The sequence below is a fragment of the Priapulus caudatus genome, unplaced genomic scaffold (assembly GCF_000485595.1).
Source record: "Priapulus caudatus unplaced genomic scaffold, Priapulus_caudatus-5.0.1 Scaffold354, whole genome shotgun sequence".
NCBI lineage: Eukaryota > Metazoa > Priapulida > Priapulimorpha > Priapulimorphida > Priapulidae > Priapulus > Priapulus caudatus.
Window position 1 is genome coordinate 176,564 of NW_014577415.1, and position 12,355 is coordinate 188,918.

General features: G+C 38.0%; 1 protein-coding gene and 1 long non-coding RNA gene across 2 annotated transcripts in view; both read right to left on the minus strand.

Moving 5' to 3' along the window:
• Positions 1-8,884: 8,884 nt before the first annotated feature.
• Positions 8,885-10,283, minus strand: LOC106809434. The gene is made up of 3 exons (XR_001393872.1): positions 10,174-10,283; positions 9,546-9,645; positions 8,885-9,094 (listed from the first exon to the last, which is right to left on the minus strand). It is a non-coding gene; the product is annotated as an uncharacterized LOC106809434 (long non-coding RNA).
• A 1,369-nt stretch (positions 10,284-11,652) lies between these two features.
• The window catches only part of LOC106809432, a 10,495-nt gene continuing 9,792 nt past the window's right edge, over positions 11,653-12,355 (minus strand). The window contains exon 6 of the mRNA XM_014812513.1: positions 11,653-11,978. Coding sequence (XP_014667999.1) covers positions 11,653-11,978 — 326 coding nt within the window. The remainder of the gene's footprint in view (positions 11,979-12,355) is intronic.

The window sequence follows — 12,355 nt, forward strand, 5'->3', positions numbered from 1 at the left end:
TAAAGCGAATAAGGCAAGCTAAACTATTTAATAAAGCACATAATATAATTCCTTTTAAATTGAATTATTTCTTCTCTTATATGAACTTCTTTTCAGTATCACTGGAATATCATCGGATGCCGTAGAAATCTGGGTCAATATTGTATTGCCGCCATATTAAATTGTTAATGCAAAATTATCTGTTTTGTTTTGCATTAACAAAAAAATTGTTAATGCAAAATCACGTTATGGTTGATGTGCGTGAAGTTATTTCCCAGTTCCTAGTTCCTTATTTTCAAAAATAAGTAAGTGGACTCTTACATTACATTCAAACTTTCCACAAGCTATATAAACTAGCATGTGCACCATTTATATTAATGAGTAAGACGTGTGTTTTTCTTGAAAAACACGCAAAAACATTAATTATCTACCGATCGTAAACCAGAATAGAAACCAGAATGCAACATTTAGAAATGGCGTAGGCCTATGGCGTTTGTTCTCTTGTTGTAATTAGAACAGTGGGCCGTTGTCAGAAACATCGTAAAGTTAATGCTAATGTTAATGCTAATGTTAATGCTAAGATAATAAGATACACTTTATTACGACTACTGTTAATGTTACAATAGTAGCGTTTACAGAAACGCATCGCAGCTATCACATGAGAAAACCCACGATCATAGGAACTGCATAATTTGATTGGATGAGAATCGATCACAAACAAACGTATTGCCATACAATCAACCATACGCCATTTCCAAATGTTTTATTCTGGTTTACTCTCGGTAGACAATTAATGATTTTGGCGTGTTTTTCTAAAAAACCGTGAAAAAATTGGTTTTATCAACCTCTGTATACGTTAATAAAATATTATTATTGGAAATTAATATTATTATTTTAACAATACGTGTCATTAATATTAGTAGTACTACTAGCTAGTACATGGAAACAATATGGAACACTCATATCATATATTTTCACATCAAGCATGTTTGCACTAGTGAAAATAATAATACAGACGAAAACCACGAGTAGCGTTTCACATTAGGAACCATATTTTCACACGTTATAAAATACATGTATTCATACATTCAGTACAGTGAAAGCAACGTTAATACACGGGGACGTATGCCAGTATGCCATATTTTGTTAACAGCAGGTCACCACTACATTACATTACACTACATTACATTACATTACATTACATTACATTACATTACATTACATTACATTACATTACTTTACAATGCATTACCTTACATTACATTACATTACATTACATTACATTACATTATAGTACATTACACTACATTACATTACACTACATTACATTACATTACATTACATTACATTACATTACATTACATTACATTACATTACATTACATTACGTTACATTACATTACATTACATTACATTACGTTACATTACATTACATTACATTACATTACATTACATTACATTACATTACGTTACATTACATTACATTACATTACATTACCTTACATTACATTACATTACATTATAGTACATTACATTACATTACATTACATTACATACACACACACACACACACACACGCTTGCTGCGAATACTAGTATTATCCGTTTACTTACCTCAAGCTGATCCGTTGAGTTGCTTTCCACGCACGAACCCAGGCTAGTAGCTGCTGCTGTCTCAGCATCGACAGCCGTGTGGTTGACCACGAACGAACCCAGGCTAGTAGCTGCTGCTGTCTCAGCATCGACAGCCGTGTGGTTGACCATACACACGATGGCAACACTCATGTTGATTCTCTGAGCGTAGACATTGGCGCAGCCGAAGAAGCCAAGGATGCAGAGGAAAAGTCTGCAGGATCTCCATAACGGCGCTACACAACAGACCGCACAAGCGCTGCACTAATAAGTATTAATTTATTTGATTTATTTTTTACTAGATTTTATTTGCGAACGAGATTTGAGGCGCTCTTTAACTTGACTGGTGACGTCACGTTACATAGGATCACGATCTGTCGTGTTGTATGCAACAATTGGTCACTGCTATTCTGTGAGAGGCAATCGCGTGTATGTGGTTTATAATACAAGCACGCATGCGCAAACGTACGCAGATTCGTATACACGCGCACACGCAGCATGCAACAAGTAGCAACAAGCAGCAACAAGCAGCAACAACCAGCAACAAGCAGCAACAACCAGCAACAACCAGCAACAACCAGCAACAACCAGCAACAACCAGCAACAACAGCACAACAACCAGCAACAACCAGCAACAACCAGCAACAACCAGCAACAACCAGCAATAAGCAGCAACAATCAGCAACACGCAGCAATACACAGCAATACGAACACGCACACAAGCGCGTGTGCAAGCATGCATGCATATACATGCACATAATCTACACATATATGTCACAGTTATCTAGTGATAAAGATCATTGTTCATTGATTCATTTCATAAGTTAAACAAGACTGATAATGTTATGCTCGCGACTGACGTCACAATACTATCTAAAATTCGTTACATACATCCTATAACATGGCATCGCTCATACAAATAGGAATATCTTGGCTGCATGCATTAATCGTATCACCAGGCCCGTAGTCAGGGGGGGGGTTCGGGGGTTCGAAACGATTCCCGCCGAGCCCCCTCCCCAAGCCAAAAAAAAATGTTGGAAAATTTGCAAGAATTTCACCTCAGGTCGCTCCATTTTAGTGTAATAATTGCAAAATCTCCATCGTGCGGAGGCCTCCGGTGAACAGCTAACACCCCCCCCCCACACCCCTTCCCGCCGCCTCGTCGCCTTGTGGGCTCCCTCGCCGGGTGCGTGCCTACAGGGGGGGTCCCAGGCGAGTTCTGGACCCCCGCTTGCTCGCGCAGAAAAACGACATCTGAAGGCGTTTAATTTTAAAAAATTTCTGGGTTGGTGGGCCCCAGACCCCCCCTTCGCAGTGCTCGCAACTTTGGGTTACGGTTAGACCCCCCCCACCACCCCTGCGTAAAATACTGTACACGCCCTGCCGCAGCAATTCGCCACATTGAAAAAACGAACCCCCCCCCCCCCCCCAATATAAAGCTGGCTACGGGCCTGGTATCACGAGTGTATAATATAGAGATATTATATAGAAATGTATATGATCGTGATGTGAGTCGCAATATATAACAATACGAACACATGCAAATTCATGCACATAATATACACATAATGTACGCGCGCATACACGCATGTCCGCACGTCACGTACACGCATGTGTGCCCATACACGATAACCAGACACCTTTTAGTATACGAACAGTGCGATAAAACGGACATACACAAGCGTATGTAGGACAGACTTGTACGTATAGGCTCTTTGCGTATACGCACGCGAATGTGGGCGCGTAGGTGCGCACATACAGACATGCGCGCACATGCATGCACATGTATACACACATTCGCGCACATACACGCACGCGTGCACATACAGACATGTGCGCACATACACGCACGCGTGTGCTCACCGGCATGCGAGCACCTGCAAGTATGCGTGCACGTACAGACACGTGCACACATACACGCATGGGTGCACGTACACGGTAACAAGACATTTAGCGTGTTTACGGAAAGTCGGACTTTCTAAGTAAAATGTTTTTAGCATAACACCATCCCGCTTACCCGCTAGGTCTGAGTCCCAGGTATAGTTATGCTCGGGTCGGTAATATTATTGAGGCATACAAATATCTCCCTAATAATATCAAGAGCGTATAAAGAAGGTATCGATAATAAAGAAGGTATCGATAAGTAGTATCGATAGTACGCATTTACGTTGGTCACACGATACTTTCCGTGATTCGTAATTTGTCTGAATAGTTCGACCTTTGCTTGCCAGTTTAGGTTACTTCGTACACCTAGATCCTTTAATTGTTTCTTGTCATCATATAAGACCTAGTTCTTATATTAGCCCTATATCTAACACACCGTATAATCCTAAAACTCTGCATGCCAGCAATGGGACGTGTCCACACGCGCCAGTTTGCACAGGTTTTAATCAATATCGACATTGACTGGATTTTTATCTCGTAGTGTCAATGCATGTAGTCACCGACGTTTATAGGGTTGATTTGGCAACTCATAGATACATGTTAGTGAGTCGCATAATATATACCCTGCTGTCATGCTCAAATAATATTTGTTCGTGCGTATCTAATAATATTTGCACGGCTGCCAGCGATACTATTGAGGCACAGAGTCAACCTTGCTCTTAGGCAGGGTCAGTTAGAAGAGCAACCAATTACTGTAACACAACGTAGAAGATTTTCTCGACGCGGTGAATTTTGTTTAAAATTACCGATGTCACCGTTATCTAGCGATAAAGATCATTGTTTATTGATTCATTTCATAAGTTAAACAAGACTGATAATGTTATGCTCGCGACTGAGCGTCACAATACTATCTAAAAATTCGATTACATACATCCTACTAACATTGGCATCGCTTCAAACAAGTAGGAATATCTTGGCTGCATGCATTAATCGCATCACGAGTGTATAATATAGAGATATTATATAGCAATGTATAATCTCTATATCATGCACTCCTTGTCGTGATATAGCGGCCTACGATACGATACGATACTCGATACGCGGTGTCCGTATCGCGATGGAAACGTGATTAAAGCGAATAAGGCAAGCTAAACTATTTAATAAAGCACATATAATTCCTTTTAAATTGAATTATTTTTTCTCTTATATGAACTCCCTCTCAGTATCACGTGAATATCATCGGATGCCGTAGAAATCGGGTAATATTGTGATTGCGCATATTATAATGTTAAATGGCAAAATTAATGCCTGTTTTGTTTGCCACTTTTAACACAAGAAATTAGTTAATGCCAAAATTCAGACGGTCTGATGACTTGACTGTGCAGTGAACGTTATTCTCCCCAGTTCTAAGTTCCTTCATTTTCAAAAATACCAGTAATGGACTTTCACATTACATTCAGCTCTCTTGCAAGGTCATAATATAAACGCCTAGCCTCATGTGCCCGACATTATATTATTTAATGGTAAACGTGTGTTTTTCTGTGTGAAAAACCCGGCGCAAAAACCATTAATTATTATCGCATCTGATAAACCAGTTGAAACCACAATGCCCACATTATAGAAATGGCGTCAGGCCTCTGGCGTATTAGTACTCTCTTGGTGAGTGTAAGTACTAGACAATGTCGGGCAGTTTGTTCAGACAATCGTACAAGTTATGCTAATGTGTAGATCGTAAGTTAACATGCCTAACGGACTATACGATACCACTTTATTAAGAAACTACTGTTAATCGTATCAATAGCTAGCGTTTACAAGAAATAGCGCATCGCCAAAGCTTAACGATAAGGAGAAAACCACGGATCATAGGAACTTGCCTACATTGAATTAGGGCATGAGTAGACCGTCCAAAACAAACGTATTCGCATACAATCAATCATTACCCATTTCCAAATTTTATATGTTGGTTTTAACTCCCGAGGTAGACAGATTTGAATAGAATTTTAGAAGAGCTTTTTTCTAAAAAACCGTTGAAAAAAATTGGTTATTTTCCAACTTGTTACGTTAATAAAATATTATTATTGGAATATTAAATCAATTATTATTTTAACAAATAGTGTATTGAATATTAAGTAGTATATATCTCAGTACATGGAAACATCATGGATACTTATATCATATAATTTTCACATCAAGCCATGTTGCACGATGTGAAAATAATAATACAGCACACGCAGAGACCGACAGTAGACGCGTTTCACATTAGGAAGATATTTTCACACGTCTATAAAAAATACAATGTATAATACATTCAGTACGAAGTGTAAAGCAACGTTATAACGGGAAGATATCCGATATGCCATATGTTTCTTGTTAACAGACTAGGGTCCCATAATTATCATTACACTAATGATACATTACTTACATAGCATCTACATTACATTACATTACATTATTATACAAATGCATTACTTACATTACATTACATTACATCTACCAATGTAATTAACATTAACATCTAATAGTACATAAACTAATTACATTACAATGACTATTACATTAGATACATTCACATTACAATACCATATACCATTAACATTACATTACATTACACCATACACTTACATTACATTACCGTTTACATTACATAATTACATTACAGTACCTTCTACATTACCTCTCAAATTATTTATAGTTAACATCCTATATGTAACATTTTACATTCTATCATTTACAATCACACAAACAATTTATTACATCCCACCATTACAAGTTGCTATTGCCATTGTCCCTATTGCCAATTCCGTTAACATTTACCCATTGACGTACATTACATTACATTGCACTACATGACATTTACATTACATTACATTACATTACATTGCACTACATGACATTTACATTACATTACATTACATTCTACATTATGCGAACCTCGACAACACATACCCTTATCCGTCGTTTCGAGTTCCTCGCTTTGTTTTTCTTTGGCCATTGCTTTACAAGCTCCGTAATTTTTCATTTACTGAGCACAGGCTACACTCGCGCACTGTCCGTACGGTGATGTTGCTGGCTACCTATATAGCTATACACGTTATCAGGCTACGTGCATCATTTATCACAGGGCGAATCACGTTCGAAGATACGTAAGTAGTAGCGCGAACGATACGTTATCGTTTAATCTATGTGACGAGATAGTGTCCTCGTGTAGGGGGATGCGATGAGGTGCAAACTAGAGGTTTAGCTACGGTGAAAGTTGATTATATTTACCATAAACATGCCTGCGCACGCACGCACGCACGCGCGCACGCACGCGCACGCACACATACACGCACACACACACACACACTCACACACACACACATACACGCACACACACACACACACTCACACACACACACACATCACATTCACACACACTACATGTAGTATTGTAATCTTACTAGCAGGACACCCGGCGTTGCCCGGGGAAAATAGCCCTCAGTTGGTTGACCACTTGGTTGAAAGAAAAGTACCCAAATATATCTATCTATCTTATCGTCATCTATCTATCTATCTAGTCTATCTATCTATCTATCGATCTATCTTATCTATCTATCTAATCTATCTAAATCTATCTTATCATATCTATCTATCTCAGCTATTATCTATCTATCTATCTAATCTATCTGATCTATCTATCTATTTATCTATCTATTCTTAGCTATCTATCTGATTCTATCTAATTTATCTATCTATCTAATCTATCGTACTATTTAGTCTATCGTATCTGATCTATCTATCTATCTAATCTATCGTATTCTATTTATCTATTTATTCATCTATCTATCTATCTATCTATTTATCTATTCTATTCTATCTATCTATTATTTATCTATCTATCTATCCTATCTTAATCTATCTAATCTAACTATCTACCTACGTTTCTACCTACCTACTACCTGACCTGACCTACCTACCTACCTACTCTACCTACCTACCTACCTACCTACCTACCTACCTACCTACCTACCTACCTACCTACCTACCTACCTACTACCTACCTACCTACCTAACCTACCTACCTACTAGCCTACCTACCTACCTAATCTACCTACCTACCTACTACCTTACCTACCTACCTACCTACCTACCTACCACTACCTACCTACTTAGCCTGACCTACCTTACCTACCTACCTACCTACCTACCTACTACCTACCTACCTACTAACTACCTAATCCTACCCTACCTACCTACCTACCTACCTACCTACCTACCTACGCCTACTCTACCTTACCTACCTACCTACCTACCTACCTACCTATCTACCTACCGTACCTACCTACCTACCTACCTACCTTACCTACCTATCTACCTACCTACTACCTACCTACCTACCTACCTACCTACCTACCTACCTACCTACTATCTACCTACCTACCTACCTTACCTAACCCCTACCTACGCCTACCTTACCTACCTACCTACCCTACCTACCTAGTATCCTACCTATCTACCTACCTACCTACCTTACCTACCTTAATCTACTATTCTAGCTATCTATCGTATCTATCTATTTATTTATTCTATCTATCTATTTATAATATATATATATATATATATATATATATATTAATATATCTGCCAGTTCTTCTATCCATCCATCCATCCATCTTATCCATTGCATGTTATCTATCTATTATCTATCTATCTATCTAATCTATCTATCTATCTCATCTATCTATCTATCTATCTATCTATATCGTATCTATCTATCTATCTATCTATCTATTCTATCTATCGATCTATCCTATCCTATCTATCTATCTATCATTTATCTATCTTTATGTCATCTATCTATCTATCTACTCTATGCTATCTATCTATCTATCTATCTTTATCTATTCTATCTACTCTAATCTATCTATCTATCTATCTATCATATGTAATGTATGATATGTATGTTATATCTATCTATCTATCTATCTATCTATTTATCTTATCTATCTATCTATCTATCCTAATCTATTATCTATCTTCTATGTATCTAGTCTCATCTATCTATCTAATCGATCTCATCTTATGCTATTCTAATCTTATCTATCTATCTATCTATCTATCTATCTATCTATCTATCTATCTATCTATGTATGTATGTATGCATATGTATTGTTAAGAACAGACAAACAGAGGTACATTCACAAATATGTTTAGATTCACATGTATGAGTATGGTTGTAGCCTAGGTATAGCCAGGTGCATTTATATATTTCCTATATTATAATGAATTAAAAAAAACGACAATCGCGCCAAAGAAGAAGAACAACTGATAAGCAATACTAGAAATAATGCAGACAAAATTTCTTTGGGCACTTAGATATATATATAGTGCATGAAATGAACTTTCATCGTATTCGTTGAATCTCACGACATCGACTCGTTGTTGCTTTCACAGGGAAGCGGACTATGCTGGTCGGAAGCATCAGCAGAGCCCGGTAACTCGTTCACTAGCGAGAGATACTCGCTCTCGTTCTCTAGCATGTTCTGCAGCCTCTCGTGGATCTCCTCAAAGGAGGGCCTATCGATCGGCTCATGCTGCCAACACGATGTCATGATGTTGTACCTACAATATTGATTACACAATCAATTAGGCCTTTCACTGGCTTAAACTACTATAGTGATAAAATCAGGCGGGTTAATAATGACAAATTTTTAAAACAATTTTTGACAATAAGTTACAAATTTCAATTTGCCATTATTAACCCTTTTGATAAACACGTAGGTTGGAGACAGATGTAAAAAAAACTCATATGAGAGTGAGTTTTACGGGGACTATTCCGTGAAGGCTGCAACTTTGTTTCCTCATTAAACTAGTGCAGGTTTATATTTATATTCTCGTTTCATTATATTTCAACGCCCGATATGATACACTTGGCAGAAATGCTCCCGCATGCATGCTATGGTACGATAGTATAGAGTCATATATACGATATATATATAAGAGTCCATAATAGAACATTTCTATTTTCTAAATTTCTATTCTCTATTATAGACTCTTGATAGTATGAACGTACATTTCATCGGAACACGAGAGAGGCTTTTCTAGTCGATGTCCTGCCTTCACAGCTGTGATAACATGCTCTGGTCGCTGGATGGAGCAATAAGGCACCGCACCTATGTATTCATTTACGTAATCATGTTATAAGAGCTGCACACATAGATATGAGGCGTTTTCGTTGACAACTGATGAGTAGTCGAAGAAATTGATAAATATTAGATTAGATTAGACGAGATTAGATACGATTAGATTAGAACAGAATTCATTACTTTCGATTGGCCTTGTGCATTTTTGCTTGCAATAATGGGCATTTTATAATTATTAGTAATGGTAGCGACTATTATAATTTATTATTATATTATCACGAGCTAGACATATGCAAAATAATTTTAAGATACATTAATATTTAAGCATAAGATAAGACTAATTTAAGATAAGATAAATTAAGATAATAGAATTCTATTCATCTACTTCGATGTTATTATTATTTATTCATATATTATTATTATATTTATTATTATTTATTATTATTACTTATTATTATTATTATTATTATCTATTCATTATTATTCATCGTCATTATTATCATTATTACGATACTAGCTGAAATATGCTGGATGCATCTCGATGATTTAATGTCATACCTAGGGGCTACTTATTTCCCAGAGCAATACACCAGCGACATACGTCACTCTTGGGCGTGTACATCCTGACCAGAGCGACTCTGCTGACATCCACCTCACTGGAACCCGACCTGGCTAAACAGTCAATCAACCATCATAAACAAACAATTGATTCACACCGCAGCGATGTCGAAAATGCAAAACCAGCCTCTATAGACAACACCGCGAGTTAGCAGCAGCAAGCACGTGTGAAGGGGCTTTCACATAAAATATATGCTAAATAAATACGATAATCTATTTACTACCAAAGTCTGTGGTAAATTGTTTCTCTATACTCTCTTTTCGCATATTTGCGACAATTTCCTGTAAATGGCCGTGCAAATGACTCCTCTGCAACACACCTGTACACCGCGCTCACGCTTGCCCGCACACTGAACAGCACACATATATATCATATATAGAGAGAGAGGACGAGTCTATAGAGTTGTAAAGCCTATTTTTTCTATGCGCGTTTACCTCGGCTGGATCTAATAGTCGTCTATACTGCGACAATATCAGGCTGCCAAACCGAAAGTTTGGAGAATCTTGCAGTGAGGCTCACTAGTGAGGCAGAACGCCTGCGAGTTGACGGGTCCCGGCATGCAGACACTTGATAACAGGCCAGGAACAGCACATGCATATCCATAACAACATATATACTAACAAAAGCATTACTAATAATACTATATGTACATTATACTAACAACACATACTAACATATACTATATACTATATGTACATATACTAACAACACATACTAATATATACTCTACTATATGCACATATGTTAACAACTATGCAACATAATTATACTAACAACAAATATTAATGTTTGCTCTCATACTCGTCGCACTCGCTTACTAATTAAGGGTCTTAATTACTAAATTAAAATACTGCGAGAAGCGAATTAAAAGCAAGTGTTCTAATCTGAATGCAGATTTTTTTTAGCAGATACTAGATATGCGGAAGTACAAATCTGACTCTATACGGTGCACAGGCACTTGGAACGTCTCAATAAAAAAAATTAATGGTAAATAAACACGAAATGTACCAAACCCCAAAGTCTTAATGGAACCCTCTTATTCATGTTGTTTGTGCACGCAGCATAGGGCGGGCGTGCGGTGTACTTGTGTGTTGCAAATGAGCATTTGACTGGCATTTACAGGTGATTATAGGCGAAATAGAGTAGAGAAGCATTAAGACTTTGGTATATTTCGTGTTTATTTACGATTCATTTTTTTATTGAGACGTTCCAAGTGCCTGTGATACGGTGGTACAGTGCTACATAACAAAATGCAAAAAACTGGGCGTCTTACAACTATTAGCAAGAAGCATTCAAGAAAAGATTTAGTGTCAGTCTACTCTTGAATAGGTGCTTTCTTATTTACATACAGGGTATCAACCACAGATATCATATAACAACATATATGTTGTTATATGATATCTATGGTATCAACATAATCAAACAGCCCTCACGCGCACCTTGTGATGCACGATGTGTCGCATCGCACCCGCCACCTGGTGGGCAAAACCAACCAGCTGTCTGCCCGTCAAGGTGACGCTCTCGGGATGAAGGTTCGCGTACGGCACATCAGGTGGCAGTGTGCGCTGCTCTTTTAAAAATCGCTTGAGATTGTCGTGCGGTAGAAGTTCGGTGACAATCGTCCTTCCGTACGTCGGATCGTCCGAGTATCCGAGGAAGCGTACGATGTTTGCGTGTGGCGGAATCATCTGTAGCGCCGTCAGTTCCTGCGTCAGCAAGCCGCATGCCACCGGGGACGTGAGATCTACGGTATTACAGGTGAATCGTGTCAACGAAGTTACAGGTAAATTGTGTCAACGAAGTTACAGGTGAATCGTGTCAACGAAGTTACAGGTGAACCTTCCGCACGTGTAACTATTCGCACGTATATAGCACTTGTTTTAATGCAATCGGCACCTATCCGCACGTATACAACACTTACCTTAATGCAATCGGCACCTATCCGCACGTATACAACACTTATCTTAATGCAATCGGCACCTATCCGCACGTATATAACACTTACCTTAATGCAATCGGCACCTATCCGCATGTATACAACACTTACCTTAATGCAATCGGCACCTATCCGCACGTATATAACACTTACCTTAATGCAATCGGCACCTATCCGCATGTATA